General features: G+C 39.6%; 1 protein-coding gene across 3 annotated transcripts in view; it reads left to right on the top strand.

Annotated features, from left to right (window-relative positions):
• Positions 1–17,908, top strand: part of LOC101155048 (cell adhesion molecule 2) — a 303,842-nt gene that overhangs the window by 247,427 nt on the left and 38,507 nt on the right. For all 3 annotated transcript variants that reach the window (XM_023962767.1, XM_023962768.1, XM_023962769.1), the window contains 2 exons: positions 10,088–10,240; positions 14,121–14,258. In XM_023962767.1, coding sequence (XP_023818535.1) covers positions 10,088–10,240; positions 14,121–14,258 — 291 coding nt within the window. The remainder of the gene's footprint in view (positions 1–10,087; positions 10,241–14,120; positions 14,259–17,908) is intronic.

Below are 17,908 nucleotides of genomic sequence, written 5' to 3' on the forward strand. Positions count from 1 at the left end.
TACTAATTTGCGACCATGAAATAGTTCAAACGTACAAAAATTACTCAATTGTGGCCACAAAACTGTTAAAAAGAATGAACAAAATACTCATTTGTGACGTTGAAATAGTTAAAATATACAAACGAAACACTACACTAAGTAAATTTTATAAACATAGTACTAATTTCTGACAAAAGAATGCTTTAATCATACAAATCAAATACTAACTTTTTCCCCCAAAACAGTTAACTCTCATGAACAAAATACTATTTCGTGGCCACTAAATACTACAAACGGCATACTTATTTGTGGCTACAAAATAGTTAACTTGTTTAACCCTTTTGCTATCTCAGATGACCCCACCCTTACATTGACATGTTCTCCCTACCATGACAAAGGTGGATAAAGGTGGAAAGATTTCATGTAATCCATGGACACCAGTGAAGTTCACAAATCATTGAAGAACAAAGGTTCAGAGCACTGTCTAGTGGGTCTATATGACCCAACTCCCAATGTTAAAGTGCCTAGGATAGCACAAGGGTTAAACAAAATACACATTTGTTTCCACAAAATAGTTTCATCGGGCTAACGAAATACTACTTCATGGCCACAAAATAGTTATGTTGTATTAACAAAATGCTAATTTGGGATGACAATACTGGTCAATTGTGCAAACAAATCACTAGTTTGTGGCCACAAAATAGTTCAAATGTGGGAAAGAAATACTTGTTTTTGTAAGTCATATGTGGTGACGGTGTAAGTTACATGTATAGTTTTATAAGTAGCATTTATTTGATTTAGTTTACGAAAAGTACTTCAAAACTACCACATGGAGGAGGCGCTCACCGTTCAAACCTCAACATGACTTTTTTTTTTAAGGGAAACATGAGATTTATTTATTTGAAGGAGGAACAACTTGATATTAAAATGAGCATTTATCCCTCTTTCATTCTACTGTTAGACTGTAATAGTTTAATCACCATCAGGCGGGGGACTGAAGCGTGACCTATAAAATGTGTCAGAGCTATTTTCTTGAAACAGACCTGAAGGCTGAAACGTTGAGGTAAAAATAGAGGTAATTGCATATGGATCGGCAAAGTCTAGCACCCTAAACCTGCTTTCACTGATTACCACCTCATTATAATGCTCCGAGTGCTACACGTTCCTAATAATTGTATTACATTAATGGTGGAAAAGTGGATACAAAGGATTAATCCTCATTTGTCTGACAGGTGAAATTGTCTTCAGCTTGGATTTTATAATTAGGAAAACCTATTAGTAAAATGCAATCCTCCGAGGAATTTCAAATTCAAATTTTAAAACTTTATTTTTTGACAGTTTAGTTTTAATGTCGTAACAACAACAATTGTACAGGCAGATGTATGTATTTTTTTTAAATTATGAACACATTTATGTTATTTATTTATATTTTCCTAAACTTAGTTCTGCTTGTTGTATTTATATAAAAATATTTAGCTTTTTACCAGATCATGAAGTTCAGGTTCAGGAAGGTCATCCAGAGCAGACACATTTAGTTTCCCCCCAAAAAAATGTGGAATAAATGAGTCATTTTAATGAATGAGTCAGTTTAATTCCATTAAACTTTTATCTTATTGAAAAAACATCCATTCAGTTTTTGAGATTGACGTTTTTCTTAAAAAGAAACAATAGTTATTTTTATTAAATAAAAGATTTGCCTTATTTTTTTTCGTAAATCAAGCCTTTTATTATTTTACTTTACTTTACTTTATTTATTTATTTTTAACTTTTGGGTTAAATGAAAAAGTCACAATAAAATTTTTTTTTATTCATTATTCATTTTTTTTAAAACATGTTCTTAAATTATTAAAAAAAAAATTAAAAAATCCTTAAATTGCAGATTTGAATGCAACAAAGTCTACATGTTAACTTTAACTGTGTGTTAAAAAAAAAACGTTGCTTTTTCCCCTCCATTTTCTAAAATCTATGTTATAAAAATGTCTAAAAATGTCCACCGCTCCCTGCTTGTTGGCATCTCTTGCCTGTATTGCGCCATCTGTGAATGACTGAACCCGTTTAGGCATTAAAATGAGCGTTATGGGTGAACAACTAAGGGGCCAACTGCTCATTTTAAGGCCCCCGAGCAGCTCAATATGAAACTATTCAGGTTCTCAGATGTCAAATATTCAGCTCTCTGAATCAATTTTCTGCCTGTTTATGGGTGTGTGAGCAGGCATATTTTTTGGTGTGTACAAATGTCCACGTGCACATGCGTGTGTGCATGTGGAATGCCAAGCGTCCTGCCGGTGCAGTGTGCAACTCTGATGCTTTCAGAGCACCAGAGCATTTAGTGGGATAGATTTTCCAAAGTTTTGAGCAGTAAACAGCAAACAAGATGACTATTTTCTTTTTTAACACACAGACAGAAAGGGTAAACTTTTGAAGTAATCTTTTTCCTCTTTTCTCTGTCTCTTGGAGAACTCCGTGTAAGAAATATCCTTTCATATCAGTCCTGAAGATTGGTAAGGTGTTCTCCGGAAAAGGAAAATAAAAAGACCTTGCCTGTAAATCTCCAGAGATTTCTAACAAGTCCCCTATCTTCAAGACAAGGACCATAAAACATGGGAGGAAAGAGAAAGAAAAAAGGAGGGAGAATGGAAGAGAAGTAGAATACAGGTCTTGGTGGAAAAAAGGTGCAAAATTAAGGAGGCACTGCATGAGAGCTCCTAGAAAAATTCTTCAACACTAAATGATGCAAAAACCTCCTCTTTTTCCTTCTGTTAACTGGAGGGGATTCTTTCTAGCTTCTTTGTGTTCATGTTAATGTTTTGTTCTGTCTTTTGATTGCCGTATTTTCCATATTACACATTTAAAATATAACTGTTTTAAAAAACAACAATGCGTTGTATTAATGATCTGGTGTGCCTTAAATATAGAATTGTTCTGGTAATGTTTACTGATGTTGAAAATATTTTTAGAGGCACGCAGCGCTCTGTCTAAATGTCGGTCGTTTTTTTTGTACAAGTTGCAATCAAGGTTGGGTGTTATTGTAATTATGCTAACGTGCCTAGCGTGTAGCGGTGTGGGACTGTGTTTTTTATTTTTCGTGAACAAGATAGCGTTAGCGTAGTCATATTAACAATTGTTTTCCTGGTCTCCGGCGCTTTTTTAAGAGTTACAAACATTGTTGGAAGTTCCGGGGTATGTCAATACGCTAACGCGGCTAACGTGTAGCGGTGTGGACTGTCGCTGTGTCCGAATTCCTTCACTACTTACTAAATAGTGCACTATTTCTGCGAAAAAACCAGTGTGCATCGATTCTCACTAGATTGGTGAATATAGACCACAATGCTTTGCGTCTGAGCAATTTTGGCAAAATTCTTTTTTATTTAAATGTATTTTTTAAAACAAAATATCAATGTTTTTATCTTTAGAAGACAGTGGACTTATTAATGATTGTCGCAAAACGCTCATATAAATTAGATTTTATCTTCGTGAAAATCGTTGACGTCATATTTGCCCTTTGAAAAAAAAAAAAGTAGTGAGCATGGTGTTTGAATTACTTTTAAAAGCCAGGGAACTACATAGTCCTGCACTATATAGTTTTTTAGTAGTTAGGCGTTGGAGTGGGAATTCGGACATAGCCTGTGTTTTTCTTTTCCTGATACCATCAAGTTTGGGAGATAGCGTAGTCATAGTAACATCAGTCTTACCGTATCGGTCTGTTTTTTACGTGTTGCAAACAAGGTTGGAAGTCACAGGTATAGTCAATAAGCTAACGTGTAGCGGTGTTGGACTGTGTTTTTTTATTTATCGTGATACAAGCAAGCGTTAGCGTAGTCATAGTAACAATTGTTTTCGCGGTATTGTCACAAACAAGTATTAGAATTACTATGAACGCAGTTAATAAAGAGTTAAGAAAGTTGGAATAATAAAGTTTGACTAAAGAGTTGATAAAGTCTGACTGACTGACGAACATACTGACTTTGGTCTTGTTAAATGCGCCCTATAGTTTGGTGAGCCTTATTTATTAGATAAATTCAAAAGTAAACCATTCATTCATGCACCATGATTCAGTGTGCCGTTAAAGTTAGACATTAAATAATTCAAAATAATCTATCTTTGTTTGTATTCACTTTGTAAAACAAAGATCTGCAGATGCACTAGTGTTTGCAAAATCAGAACAATATGGCCGCCAAAGAAATGGCAGCTCTGTTTTTGTCATTTTGGGACAGAAAGGTGACATCTTCAAAGAAAAACAGCGAATCGTGTTCTAACCCTATTTCTCTTTCATATTAAAGGCTTCCGTCTGGGAGCAGACGAGGATTTTTCTCTCCTTTGAATGGAAGTTCAGAAGAATAGAGTTGAGTTTTTTTTTTTTTTTAAAAAAGGCATCTGTTCTGGGGATGGGTCTGTATTTAAATGAGGATAGGGCTAAAAAAAAAGTCCACATTTACCCACAGAAGCTTCTCAAAGTCATTGTGAAGGATAAGATATAGTGGGTGCCCAGAAAAATATGTTCCTCCTTATGGACCGGGGCAGCTGTTCTGCTACTTTTTTAGCTGCAGGGGGAAAATGTATTCCTCTGCAAAATACAATAGAGTTGATGGGCGAGAGCTGTCTCCTCACTGACCTGCCTCTCACAAGGACTTAATGAAGTAGGGCTGGTGACGGTGTCCCACTGAACTCAGCATGGCAGATGGAGACTGAGAGAAAATCATTTCTGTCACTGGGAGAGAAAAAAAAAGAAAAAGAATCTCCACAAGCCATTTACCGTAGTGGAGTATGGCCCATTTTACATTCCACAAAGCCCAGCTTTGCCTCAGAAAGGCATGAGGGGCAATAGAGGTGGAGGGACGGTGTCGATACGGAATATACATGAAGCTATTCAGCAAGCGTCGAATTCTGTTTGCTTTGCTGTGGCGCTATCACTCCCTCACACGCACACACACATATTTAAGTTCCCAGATGGGTTGTTGACATGGAAAGGAGAACAGCCACATCGAGACACAGACAGCCGAATGTATATTGTGAAAATTTGCACTTTTCTCATTATAAAACTGTGTCAGTTGAATGAGCAAACACCTGCCACGGTTCTGTACTAATACAAACTGTCCCTGGATACATGAAAGGACAGGGAGGGGAAGGACGGACGGCGGAAAGCCAAGAGGAAGAAGAAGAAAAAAAGAGAGCACTGAGAAGACGGAGGAGAGGAAATAAAGGGGTGAAATGAAATCTACAAACACGGCGGGCCAAAAGGGGGAAGGATTGTGGCCGTTTGGTTTGACCTTAAAGCTGCAGGAGCGGAGGATCCAACGCTGAATAGGACGATACAGGCTGCCTGTGCTCAAAGATGCCGTTTGGTTTGTACACAGACGAGCAGAAGGATTGGCGGTTGTCGACGCCTAGATTTGAGCACCAGCAGGGGGCGCTCACAGAAGATTTTGACTTCTAGCCTCGTGTTCATTAAGAGAAAACATCTGACCTCAAATTTCAAAATGTGCAGAAATTCAAGACAAATGTACAAAGTTGATTTTTTTTTTTCAACCACGATGTCCTTTAATACTAGGGGTGTAGGAAAAACATCGATTCGGTAAAAAAAAACATTTTTGCATCGAGTGATTTGTTGATGTGATTTGCACTTCAGGGCCACCATACTTTAAGTCTTTGCTGAAAAAACTAATAAACAGACCATTCAGAATCAAAACTCAAACTATTTTTTTTATAAAATAGCTTAGTTATTTTGACTTAATGACCTAAACCAACAGCTTTTTCAATTTATGGAGAAATGATGCCTTTTTTTAACATAAGAATCTGTCAGACAGTTTAGCTCTTTTAGTTGTGGCTTATGAAAACTTCAGAAATTGGATTTTCCATAATGCAGATCTTCCAGGTAATGCTACTACAATTTTACCAAGTTTGTCCAATCTGTATCATGTTTGTTTCACTGTGTTTCACCTCCACACCTGGGCTGTCTTCGGTGAAAGCTAAATAGCACACGCTCTTAAAACTACCGTAACTCTTTGGCTATTTGAGCAAATAACAAAATTCCATCGGATTTAGAGAAGGAAAAAACAGTTTTGCGTCAAAATCTAACGCTTGACAGAAGTAATATATTGCATAATGGTGCACAGCCACTTTCCTCTGCGCCCGAATCAGCCGATTAACGTATGTTCCGTAATATGTTGCATATCAGTGCAGCGCTGCCTTTCTCTGCTTCAATTGTAGTTATGTAGATTAGAGTATTTCAAATGTTACGTTGTGGTAATCCAAAGAGCATCAAGGGTTATTGTTAAAAAGCACTAGATTTGCATTGTTCCTTCTTCTGCTCTTTTCCATGAATTTAAGCTCACCACTGCCCCCTCTGGTAAAGGTTGGAAATGCAGTTATGCTAGGACATCCAATTACCCCAGGCTGCAGTGTGTAGAGTAGACTGAGGCCTGGCTCAATGTGGGCGGGTTAAACGCACTGCGCTCCGCCCACTGTATGTGATTCTTCTTCGCCACCGCAATTGGTATTTTTTTTCTCGCATTTTATAATGCAGATTCTGGAGTGTATTCTGGGATGATTAAATTAAGGCTCACCTTTACTTTTTATTTTTTATTTTTAGGAAACTAATAGTTGTTTTTTTTCAAAGAAAAAGTACACCCTTTTTTAAGAGTTTTGCTGTTGTCTTTTTTTGTTGTCATGTATGGGTGAAGGGAAGGCAGCAAAACTGGGATGTGTTGGTCGCAAACGAAATGGCTCCTATCTCATATAAATAAATCTCATATTGGGAGGGGGAGGGGGAGGGCAATAAATATATTTTCATTATTTGCTGCCAACGACCTGTATAGGAATAATTTACACACACTAATTGCATTTCAAAGAGTAATGTAATGCAGACTTGTCATTGTCAGTAATTGTGTATTTAGTTCATTTGCTTTCAGAGTTTCATTCAGTTTTTAGTCCGACTATCAGGCGCTGTAAATGTCAAAAATGAAAGCTGCTCTAAAGGAATAAAAGTCATCCTTTTGTGCAGCTAAACTCAGCTGGTTCTCTTTTAACCCCCCCCTCCTTAGATTTAAAGAGAAAATATCACCCCCTCCCCCCCCATCTCTTCTGTCCATTTCTGCTGTGGAACAGAGGGCCTGGTGGCTTTGGTGTCACGCTCCTTTACACAGTGTTCTGTGATTGGTCTTGGCTGTGCCGGGGGAAGCTTCGGCGCGGGCGGCTCGCTGAGCCAACATTCATCAGCACTTGTAATTATTTGGAAAATGTCGCCGCTTCCGCAGAGCTTCTGAAGCCAGCCTCCCATGCTCTGGCAGACTAACAATTGTCACGTCTCGAGGTGGAACGTGTCGGGGGCCGCTAAGAAAATGCCACTTAAATGTCCCCCCACCCTCGCACACGTGCGCGCCGCCAACTCCATGTTCTTAACATGCAATGACACACGCAGAGGGTTGCCGGCCCTTTGCTGAAGGTAGAAGGACTTGTTGGGTTCTTTTGGACAGTGCTCAGTTGTCTGTTTCCTGCCAGTGAAGTTATTTTTAGAAGTGGCTGAAGCAAAATGGATCATTTTTTTAATAAAAAGTTTTGTAGAAAGAGGGAATGATAGTGATAAAATAATATCTAGTGCTGCAATAATTGAGACAAAAATTATTTCTATTACCTCAAATGTATTAATATTTTTGTCACACAATCACACACACATGCTCACACATGTACACCTAGGGACACTTTAATTACCTATGAAGCATGTTTTTGGATTCTGGGAGGAAGCCGGAGAAAATGCACGTGCACGGGGAGAACGTGCACACAGAAGCATCCCAGCCGGGATTTGAACCAGGGCCTTCTCGCTGTGAGGCTAACCGCTGTTCCACCGTGCAGCCCTTTAGCCTAATCCAAAAAAGAGATAAATAAAGTGAAACCATCCAGTTCCAGGATGTGTCACATGCTGCTTGTCAGAGGAGTTGTTCAGTGAGGCGGGTTGGCGGGTGAGGAGGATGGAGGCGGGGCTTCATTGCAATGTTTAGTGAGCCAGTAAATGTGTTTTTTGACATTTCCCTGCTTGTAGTTTCTGGCCCAGCAAAAAATTGGGCAAAGAGCCGGGTCGGAGCGCCGCAGCTTCCGGAGTCCCACGTGTTCTCAGAGGAGAGTGAGGCTCACGCTGACCCCATCTTTATGGTGCTTGGAACACACATACCTGTGCATGCCCAAAAGCACAACGGCAGGATTCGTCATTGCCCAAACTGCCAGATCGTTTGACTGAAAGGGATTTGGTGGTCTCGCACTGATAACTGTATTTTACCCATGAGCACATGGGAGCAGAGAATCACCTAAAACAGCCTCTCACACCGCCTCCATGCCAGATAATCTGAAGAACCAGGAGGGAAAAAACACCAACGTGATGAGAGCTGAGAGCGAGCAGCTGTCCTTCAGCCAAACTGATTACCACTGTGTTAGCGGTTAACGATGGCGTTTAGCCTGGAAGCGGCAAACCAAAGCCGTCTGTCCCTTGGGAAGCCCGACGACATGAAAGGGTGCGTTCCGGCAGCATTTCTGCGCCAGCGGAGGCCTCGCCAGTGACGCAGCTCGAGCGGCAGACTGCACCTGCCACGGCGAGGAACTCAGCGATGTCTGACAGTGACAAAGGTTCGCTTTGCAGAGTCACCCAACCCCCGCTGGAGCTCAGTTGGAGCTTCACTTACACCAACCCTGCTGATTGTATGTGCACAAATCTGTCATTTAGTTCAAAAACGCCTGAGTCTCCAAATAAATAAACAGCCCCCCTTCAAGTGGAAAAGTAAGAAGAGAAAATATGTTAGAAAACAAATTATGTAGCAATAAAACATTCATAATGGAATGAGAAGAATTATTCATGGCATCATATAATTTCCCCTCATTAAACAAAAAGATTCACTAATTTAAAAAAAATCACATTTCTCTGTAAAACACAGCAGTCATCTGCATATTAGATTACAAAAACTGAAACATTATTTTTTTGTTTTCTAGAACAATTCTCTACTAATAAATGTATACAATCAGACTAGGAACTATTTTCATCGCCTATATTTTTACCTTCTCATCCTCCAAAAAAGTGATGTCAATAAAACAGAATTAGGTTTAGATTTCTGTGCTTTTATTTTGGTAATTTCCCGCGAGTGTTATCTGCTTATTACAAATTCGCCAGCATAGCTCCAGCCAAATGAAAGATATCCTTGACGCGTTCATCTTGAGCAGAGTTGGCTGTGGCTTTTGGTGGGACGAAGAATGAGGTCGACTCAGAGCTCTGGCTTTAAACGAGACTTTAACGAGACTAAATCAGTATTTTCAACACCAAAACCATCACAAACTTGAATTTAGAGCTACTTAAACCCAACATTAAAAGAAAATATGTTGATTTCATGTTAGAAATAAAAAACCCAAAGCCTTTGGTCACATTTATTCCCCATACCACTCTACCACCACCTCCAACCAGCCCAATTTAAACAGTAAAACTATGGTTCTTCATTTGCATTTCTGTGATGTTTTTAGCAGCTAGAACCAAAACAATGACATGAATCTGTTTTTTTTAACACTCCACATTTCTATTCTTTTTTTTATTCATAGCGCCACATTTTGTCCTTTCATAATCGAGATTTCACTGGATTGTTAAAAATGTGTTTCACTCAAAGCGTGATGTCAAGTTTAAAGACCGCCGAGTCGCTTTCAGCTCAGCATCTCATCTCTGCAGATCTATTTAAACTCCAGCATCTTGCCAAATTCTCATTAGGCCTCTCTGTCTGCGCCTTTTATTGCCGTATTGATTTCTTTCTCTTTATGTCCTCTGGCAGATTACATTGTCATATAAATTAATGTCTGCAGCCATAAGAAGGAAGCAAAAACTGAAGGAGTAACGTGGACGGAAGGTTTAGCTGGAAATGATTTTCCAAATGTACATTTTTATGTTTGTCCATTAAAAAATACCCAAATTAATTATATTTTTATCGGGTTTTTCTCCAAGCAATATTTTTATTGAAATGTAAGAACATATCATGTGTTTCTTCCAAAAAAGTAGTAACATTTGGCTAAGACGGTCAGACGGATAAGGAACAGTGAGAACATTGTTGATTTCTTTTTCCGCGTTTTGTGTGGTTTCCGTCTGCAGCTTTGAGAGACAACAGGATTGAACTTGTGCGCGCGTCTTCGTCAGAGCTGACCATCAGCATCAGTGACGTCTCGCTGTCCGACGAGGGCATGTACACCTGCTCCCTGTTCACCATGCCCGTCAGAACAGCCAAAGCCTACCTGACCGTTCTGGGTAAGTGCAGAAGTTCATTCATGACTCAGCTTTTTTTTTTGTTAAGTCATTTATTCTTTTGTTTAGCACCCATGGACTGTATATGACAACTGTACAGGAAGTACACGCTGGTTCCTAGAAGCCAAAATCTGTCATTATATTGATCAAAATAATCATTCTTGCTCTGATGCCTTTTTAATTTTAACATGTTGTTGAAAATCCTGCTCTGACCAATCAGATGCCTCAATAAAAGTATGTCGCTCATTTGAAATATTTGACTTACAGATTCTCTGCGCCTGCTTTCAGGTGGTAGGGGTGGGGCCTTCCAGCAAGCCCTCTCCTGATTGGCGAGACTGGTTGCCATAGCAATGTTGAGTCAGACTAAAGCTGTGAATGTAGAAATGTGTCCATATGGATGAGCTTGTAGATTTGATGTGAGAACGTGTAAAGTGGAGTGTGAGAACCACAAATCTGCATCTGCATTCCCATTTTGTATGTGTTCATTTAGAGTTACAACCTCAAATCGCCGACTGCAACTGCACTCGGACTCATGACACATTCCTTACGAGACATTTGTGTCAAAACTGATCTGTTTCCGATAATGGACCAGGGGGGTCAACCTATCAGAGTGCAGAACTCAGAGACAGAAAAACAATCGTTTTTACTTTTAAATGCATTTGTAGTTCACTCTCTGTGTTAATACACAACGATTGAGAGACTTGCTGTCACATTTGGACGTTTGTCAGAAGAGTTATTGAGGCCGGAAGTCTGAATTTGGGAGTGTCTCTCATAACTTTACCAAATCTTCTGAGTCCTGCACTCTGATTGGTTGACACCCCCTCCCCCCTTTGTTCCATTAATGGACACAGATTGGTTTTCGCGAGGCAAGGCAAGGCAAGGCAAGGCAAGTTTATTTGTATAGCACAATTCGTACACAAAGTAATTCAAGGTGCTTCACAAAACAGAAAAATGCATTAAAATCACAATACATCATAGAAATAATCAACGTAAAATTTACTTTAAAAGAAAAGGAAAAAAATTTGAAAATTGATTTAAAAATAAAGGAAGGAAAGGAAAGAAAAGTGCAGATAGAACCTTTCAGTCATATACACGGATAAACAGAAATGTTTTAGCGAGGAATGTGTCAAAGGTCCGTGCGCAGTTGTAGCGCGCTGTGATTCGCCACAGCAGATTTGCCCTGCACAAACATTGTCTCATTTTCTGCTAGTCTGCTTATTATAATTCCAATTAGTTGTTTTTTTTTTCTCTGTCTAATGTTAATAGATGTGTTAGAGCACTCTAGGACCATTAGCTTGAGTCTCTGTGTTAACAAGCGCTGGGAAAATGAGAGACATTAAAGGCTAGCACTCAGGGAAGATACGGAGAAAATGATTGCGCAATACTAAACAATAGTTAATGGTCCACACGAGGCAAACGGAGACACGGCTTCAATAATCGTAGCAAACGATCGGGGACGGCTTTATCTGACAGCAGGGGCTGGAAATGAACACGATTAATAATCATTTGGAAAATAAACATTTAGGCCTTCCCGCTCAAATTATTTGCTGCACAAATAAAAGCCAGCTTGTAAATATTACAGCAAACAAAGAGGAAAAAAAAGATTTGTGGAGCTAATATGGCTCTGCACAATGAGCTAAATTTATTATCAGGAATTTTTATTGCATTTGTATCAAAGAATAACAGGAATTTTTCAGACATTGAAAAAATATTTTGCTAAGATTTTTTACAAAATTCTACAACATGAGGGTTGAGTGAAGGTGGGGCATCCCTTGTACAGGTCCCTAGTCTGTTGCAGCCATCAAATCTCAAATTGACACAATGTGTAAAATAAACAAGTAATAAAGCATACGCTGACCAATCACACAATCAGAAACTATTTTTACTGCAGTTTTATTTTTTTTTACCTTCAGCAATGTTTAGCTACCCTTTACTGAACTGATGGGCTGTATGGGGTGTTCCCTGCCTTCGCCCAATAGTAGCTGGGATAGGCTCCAGCAACTCAATTATCCCCAAAAGGGATTTAATGGGTTTAGTGCATGGATGGATTTATGGTTTTTAGCCATCTCAATTCCTGTTTTAACTCATTGGTCTCAGGTAAGTCACAGGACAAGGAACCATGAGAAAAATAGCACAAATAAGCCTTCGGTCAAGGTTAAGAAACAAAGACATTATCGTCATTTTGCAATCTTGAATAAATATAACAGTGATCTCTTGAAATTAACTGACTTAGCTTGGTTTATAGGCTAACACATGACTCGGCTCCAGTAGCACTTCTGAGCGCGGAACCACAGCATATAAAACAATTACCAACACAGGAAGCTTTAACTGAATATTTCAAACAACAGCACCTGCCTACATTAAATCTGCACATGTTGTGTTGTAGCATATGCTACTCTAGACTATTCATGTTTAACGCTGTTTTCTTACATCTCCACTTACTGTGAATGTTGGTGCCGTCCCATTCATTTTAACATCAAGACTAGAGGACTTCAGATAAATAATAGCCTTCTTAACTAATTCTGTATTCTTATCCACGTTTTATTATGTAATTTAGTCCAATCCAATCTATATATTCATCAATTTTCTGAAACCAGTTTCCCTTTGACGGTCACAAAGATACTGGAGCCCATCCCTGCCAATGTCGGGGGTAGCCAATCCTAATCTAAAAAAATCTAATCTAATCCAATCCAATCCAATCCAGACATTCATCAATTTTCTGAAACTAGCGTTGAATATACAGTCACGAGGATACTGGAGCCTATCCCTGCCAATGTCGGGGGTAGTCATTCCTAATCTAATCTAATCTAATCTAGTGAAATTTTGTTTAATCTGGTCCAATCTTAAGAAAATGTGATCAAATCTAAAAGGTTTAAAATTTTCCATCCATTGAAGTTTAATAATTTCTTCAGCTGCAGTTGAAAACAGTAAACCAGATTATTAATCACAAAATTAACACTCATACGTATCCTGACACCTGCTTCATCTTTTAGCCACGCCCACTGCCAAAAATCTAATCAATCTAATAAAAAATGAAAAAAATAAAACTCTCAATTCAGACAATGACAAAGGGAAAAAAAGAGGTAGAAGCTTTGCAGCCTTGTGACGACTCAACACAAACACGTTCTTGATCTGCTGTTATTCAGCCAGCGCAGGAAAAAATGATACAATGGAGCCTCTACACACACTTCATTTTGTATATGATGGACGGCTTAGTTGTGCCTCTCTATACTCTGCCCAGAACCAATCTGCAAAAAAAAACGGGATTTGAATAATGCAGAAAACAAGAGCCTCTTTAACCCTGAAAACGACTGCAGCAGGTAGTGAGGCAGACGCGGAAACAGGAAGTCAATGGCATTGACTGACGGACCTTTCAGTCACTCAGCCCCCCCAGGGCAGGCAGACTCACTGCTCGGCGACAATAAAGGGCAGACGCAAGTGGCTTAAAACAGTCATTAGAGTGAAGGCCGGTCATTTTCATTTCCTGGCTCGTGGGCCTTTTGCTTTAACAAATGTACACCCGCGCAGACAAAGGTGGATTTCTTTCTCTTGCCCTCTGTGCTTTGATTGACGCCATTTCAGCTTTTTATTTTGGTTGTTGTCATGGCAATTACAGGAAGGCTGTTCCAGCCAAGGTTTGTAAATTACCTGGAATTGCGTGAAACTCACAGTAGATAAAGGGCTGTTACATTTTTCATGGAGTTGAAGCAGAGGGAGATTTAGGCAGGAAAAGGACAATTGGAACAGTCTAAACGCACATATTCAACCAATATGAGAAATGTTGGGGGGGGGGGGGGTCCTACTTGCTGCGATTACTTTCTCCATTATGTGCCTGAGTAAAGCTCTGCTCTTTGTTGTGAATTATTTCCATCCAATCATGTAGGAGTGCCAGAAAAGCCAGAGATCAACGGCCTGAAAAAGCCCGCCGTGGAGGGGGACTACATCACACTGACCTGCATCACTCAGGGCAGCAAGCCCGCTGCCGACCTGCGCTGGTTTAGGAACGAGAAGGAGGTCAAAGGTGAGTCACACTGGGGTCTGCATTCACACGGATTACAGCTTTGGATGCACAGTGGGTGAAAAAAACATTGCAGAATCTCAGTAAGTCAGAAAAGGAGTAACGCTAAATCACGTAGTCGGAAGAATTTTAATTGTGCGTTTGTGTTTCTTTCAGTTATACAGAGGAAATTTAGAAACCTAAATACAATTAAATAGAAAAACTCCCATGTTTTTCTTTAACTATTTGTTACCATAAAATATTTTCTACAAGCCATATTGGCAAAACAAAAATCTATTTTCCAAACCTGCCAAATCCCTTTCAGGTTCTATATAATAAGTAGCCAGGTGTTGCTTATCTTAAATGCTCAACAGGCTGTATGAAGCAAAAATGCTGGATAGACTCATGAATCGATCTTCATGGAGTTGTGAGGCTTCATGGAGTTGTGAAGCTTTGTGGAGTCGTGAGGCTTCAAAGACTCGTGAGGCTTCATGGAGTTGTGAGGCTTTATTGAGTCATGAGGCTTCAAAGAGTCGAGAGGCTTCATGGAGTTGTGAGGCTTTGAGTCATGAGGCTTCAAAGAGTTGTGAGGCTTTATGGAGTCATGAGGCTTCAAAGAGTTGAGAGGCTTCATGGAGTTGTGAGGCTTTATTGAGTCATGAGGCTTCAAAGAGTCGTGAGGCTTCATGGAGTTGTGAGACTTAATTGAGTCATGAGGCTTCAAAGAGTTTTGAGGCTTTATGGAGTCATGAGGCTTCAAAGAGTCGAGAGGCTTCATGGAGTTGTGAGACTTAATTGAGTCATGAGGCTTCAAAGAGTCGTGAGGCTTCATGGAGTTTTGAGGCTTTGAGTCATGAGGCTTCAAAGAGTTGAGAGGCTTCATGGAGTTGTGAGGCTTTATTGAGTCATGAGGCTTCAAAGGGTCGTGAGGCTTTATGGAGTTGTGAGACTTAATTGAGTCATGAGGCTTCAAAGAGTCGTGAGGCTTCATGGAGTCGTGAGGCTTTATTGAGTCAAAAAGCTTAAAAAAATCGTAAGGCTTCAAAGCGTCAGTAAGCCTCACGGAGTTGTGAAGCTTTGTGGAGTCGTGAGGCTTCAAAGAGTCGTGAGACTTCATGGAGTCGTGAGGCTTTATTGAGTCATAAGGCTTCAAAGTGTCATTAAGCCTCATGGAGTTGTGAAGCTTTGTGGAGTCGTGAGGCTTTGTGGAATCATGAGGCCTTACATCTGGATTGATTTTCCCCAAAAATTCTGTTGCCTCATGACTATTTTTGAAAAATTAGTTTTACGTATTTTATTTAATAATTTTTTCATTTCATTCCTGTGTTTCTGTGCTCATTAGCGTCAGGAGGAGACGTACAGTAGCTGCCAGTTGAAACAAATGAAATCCTCTCGCTTTCCTGAAGTGTTTCAAAGTTCCGCCTTAAACTGTATAATGTTCTCTTCTAATTAAAGTAATCCTTTAACTGCTAAAGCCTTTTCAGTCTTTCCACTCTTCTTTTCCCAGAAACAAACACACTCCGATCTTATAGTGGAGTAATTATCAGAACGAAGCATTTCGATTGGTTTCACTGCTGCCTCCACTAATGACTGTGACTGTCTTTGCCGCCACAGACGACAAAACCTTCTCTTTGTCAACCCGCCTGAACTGTTGTGTTGTATTTTTTTTCATTTGTTGTGATATAAAGTTAGTTGTTAGGGCTTGAAGTAAAGACAGTTTTTAAAGGATGTGCTATAGTTTAAGTCAGATGCTGTGATTCACTCCTAAATCTTGCCAAACAGTTAAATTAGGCTTTCTCCGTTTTTAAAACCTGACTTAATTTAGACCGATAAAGTTTTTCATCTTTGTGGTGAATATATTTACCCTCCAAGTAGTTTACCTTATCACTGTGAAATAAACAGAGTTGCAACAACTCCTCTGTTAAACCAATGGTTACATTTAAATAGTTTTAGGATTGACTTGTCTCTGTTATTTCTGTGTTACGTAACAAGTTTTTCCTTAATACTTTAACTGAAAAGAACACCATTATCTCTACTTCTTGTGATGGTCAAAGTTGGTTGTAGCCATTGACTGTATATAAGAACTGGACAGAATGAGTGTGACATCACCCTTAAAAAATGACTTGGCTCCAACCAAATAAAGTCAATTCAGTCGCCATTTTTCTGGGATAAGCACGCCACCGTGTTGGAACAAGCCAACATCAGTAAGCAGTTTGGGTCCCAGTCAGTCCAAGTCAACATTTCTATGGCAAAGCCTAAGTAAACGCGCAATTCGGGGTTCAGCTTTCAAAGCTCGCGCATTCATGCGTAGCTGTGCACATTTTTCAAAACTGTTTTTGGGATCTACATACAGAATGCCCGGCCATTGAACAGGTGTTCAAAGTTAAACCAAATTGAACTTTGAACTTGGGTTTCAGATTTGGTAGTGATGGATTGATGTCCCCCAGTTTTAATTCACGGAAGTGCCAACTGTTTGAAAGTGATCACTGAGGAGAAATTAATCGTTTGCGCCTGAAATTATATGACATCAAGTGTATCACATATCGGAATAGAGCTGTGAAAGGAATAGTTTGGAGCAAGATTGACGAGATTTGCCCCACTTCAACATGTCATAACCAAGCGTCTTCCAAGCTTAAGTGACAGATGCCCTTCCCTGTTCATCCAGTGTGAACACCGGGGGCTACACGTGCGTTTGAGAATGGACGGTTTGTATGCTATGTACACGCGTTACATGTCCGGTGTGAAGTTAGCTTTAGAGTTTACCTACAGAAGGAGAGTTACAGGTGTGACTAATGGTTGGTGTGAAAGAAGCCTCACAAGCCTCACACTCAGTCAATGTCAGGCAAACAAGTGCAAATGTGTCCACTTTATAAATCTACCTGTGAAGAAACTGGATTCTCTAGAAAGGACTGTATTAAATTTTAGTTCGTAACCCCGTCAGTTTCTTACACACAGAAATAATGAATAATGACTCAGAGACAGTAACTTAGCTTTTGTGGAGGTTTTACTTCGCACAAACACGAAGGGGACAGACATGAACATGGTACATTCAAAGTCCGAACCAACGAGCTCAGGGATGGGCTTTGGTATAAAAACCCTGCATTTGCATATTCAGAAGATCGTCCGATGGGCCTCGTGTGAAAATAACGCCCACAGGTTACTGCTGGAGGGAAGCTCCAAGGCTAAAGTGAAGATAAGTCTGAGGCCTGCTCAGCAGAAAACATGCACAGAAAAGAGGGAGTATGGGAAGAAACTGTTAGAACAATAGTTTGGCTGTGCTTTCTTCAAATGTAATATAATTTTGAGATGACAATACATGCTCAGTGAATTAAGTTTAAACCATTAGTGTAATAAAAGTTAAAGGCAGTTTCTAACTATTCTTCACATACCCCCCTGTTTGTCATATTAAAATTATACATGGATAGTCAGCAGAACTCCTGTCATCATCAACCATACACCATTTCACGAAGATTTTCAGTATAGGCAGCATATCGGCTCTGCATCGAAAACAAAAATGTAGAGGTACATGTAAATACAAAAGAAAACATAAAATCAACGTGAATAAATGAGCATATCAGAGGTGGTAGGTGATACATGAGTGTTGATGCGAAAACCTCCAGGGCTAAACTTATACCGTCTGTGTGAAACATTCAGTGAGCAGTCAGGGAGGGCAA

This window comes from Oryzias latipes, chromosome 14, assembly GCF_002234675.1.
Source record: "Oryzias latipes chromosome 14, ASM223467v1".
In the NCBI taxonomy this organism is placed as follows: Eukaryota; Metazoa; Chordata; class Actinopteri; order Beloniformes; family Adrianichthyidae; genus Oryzias; species Oryzias latipes.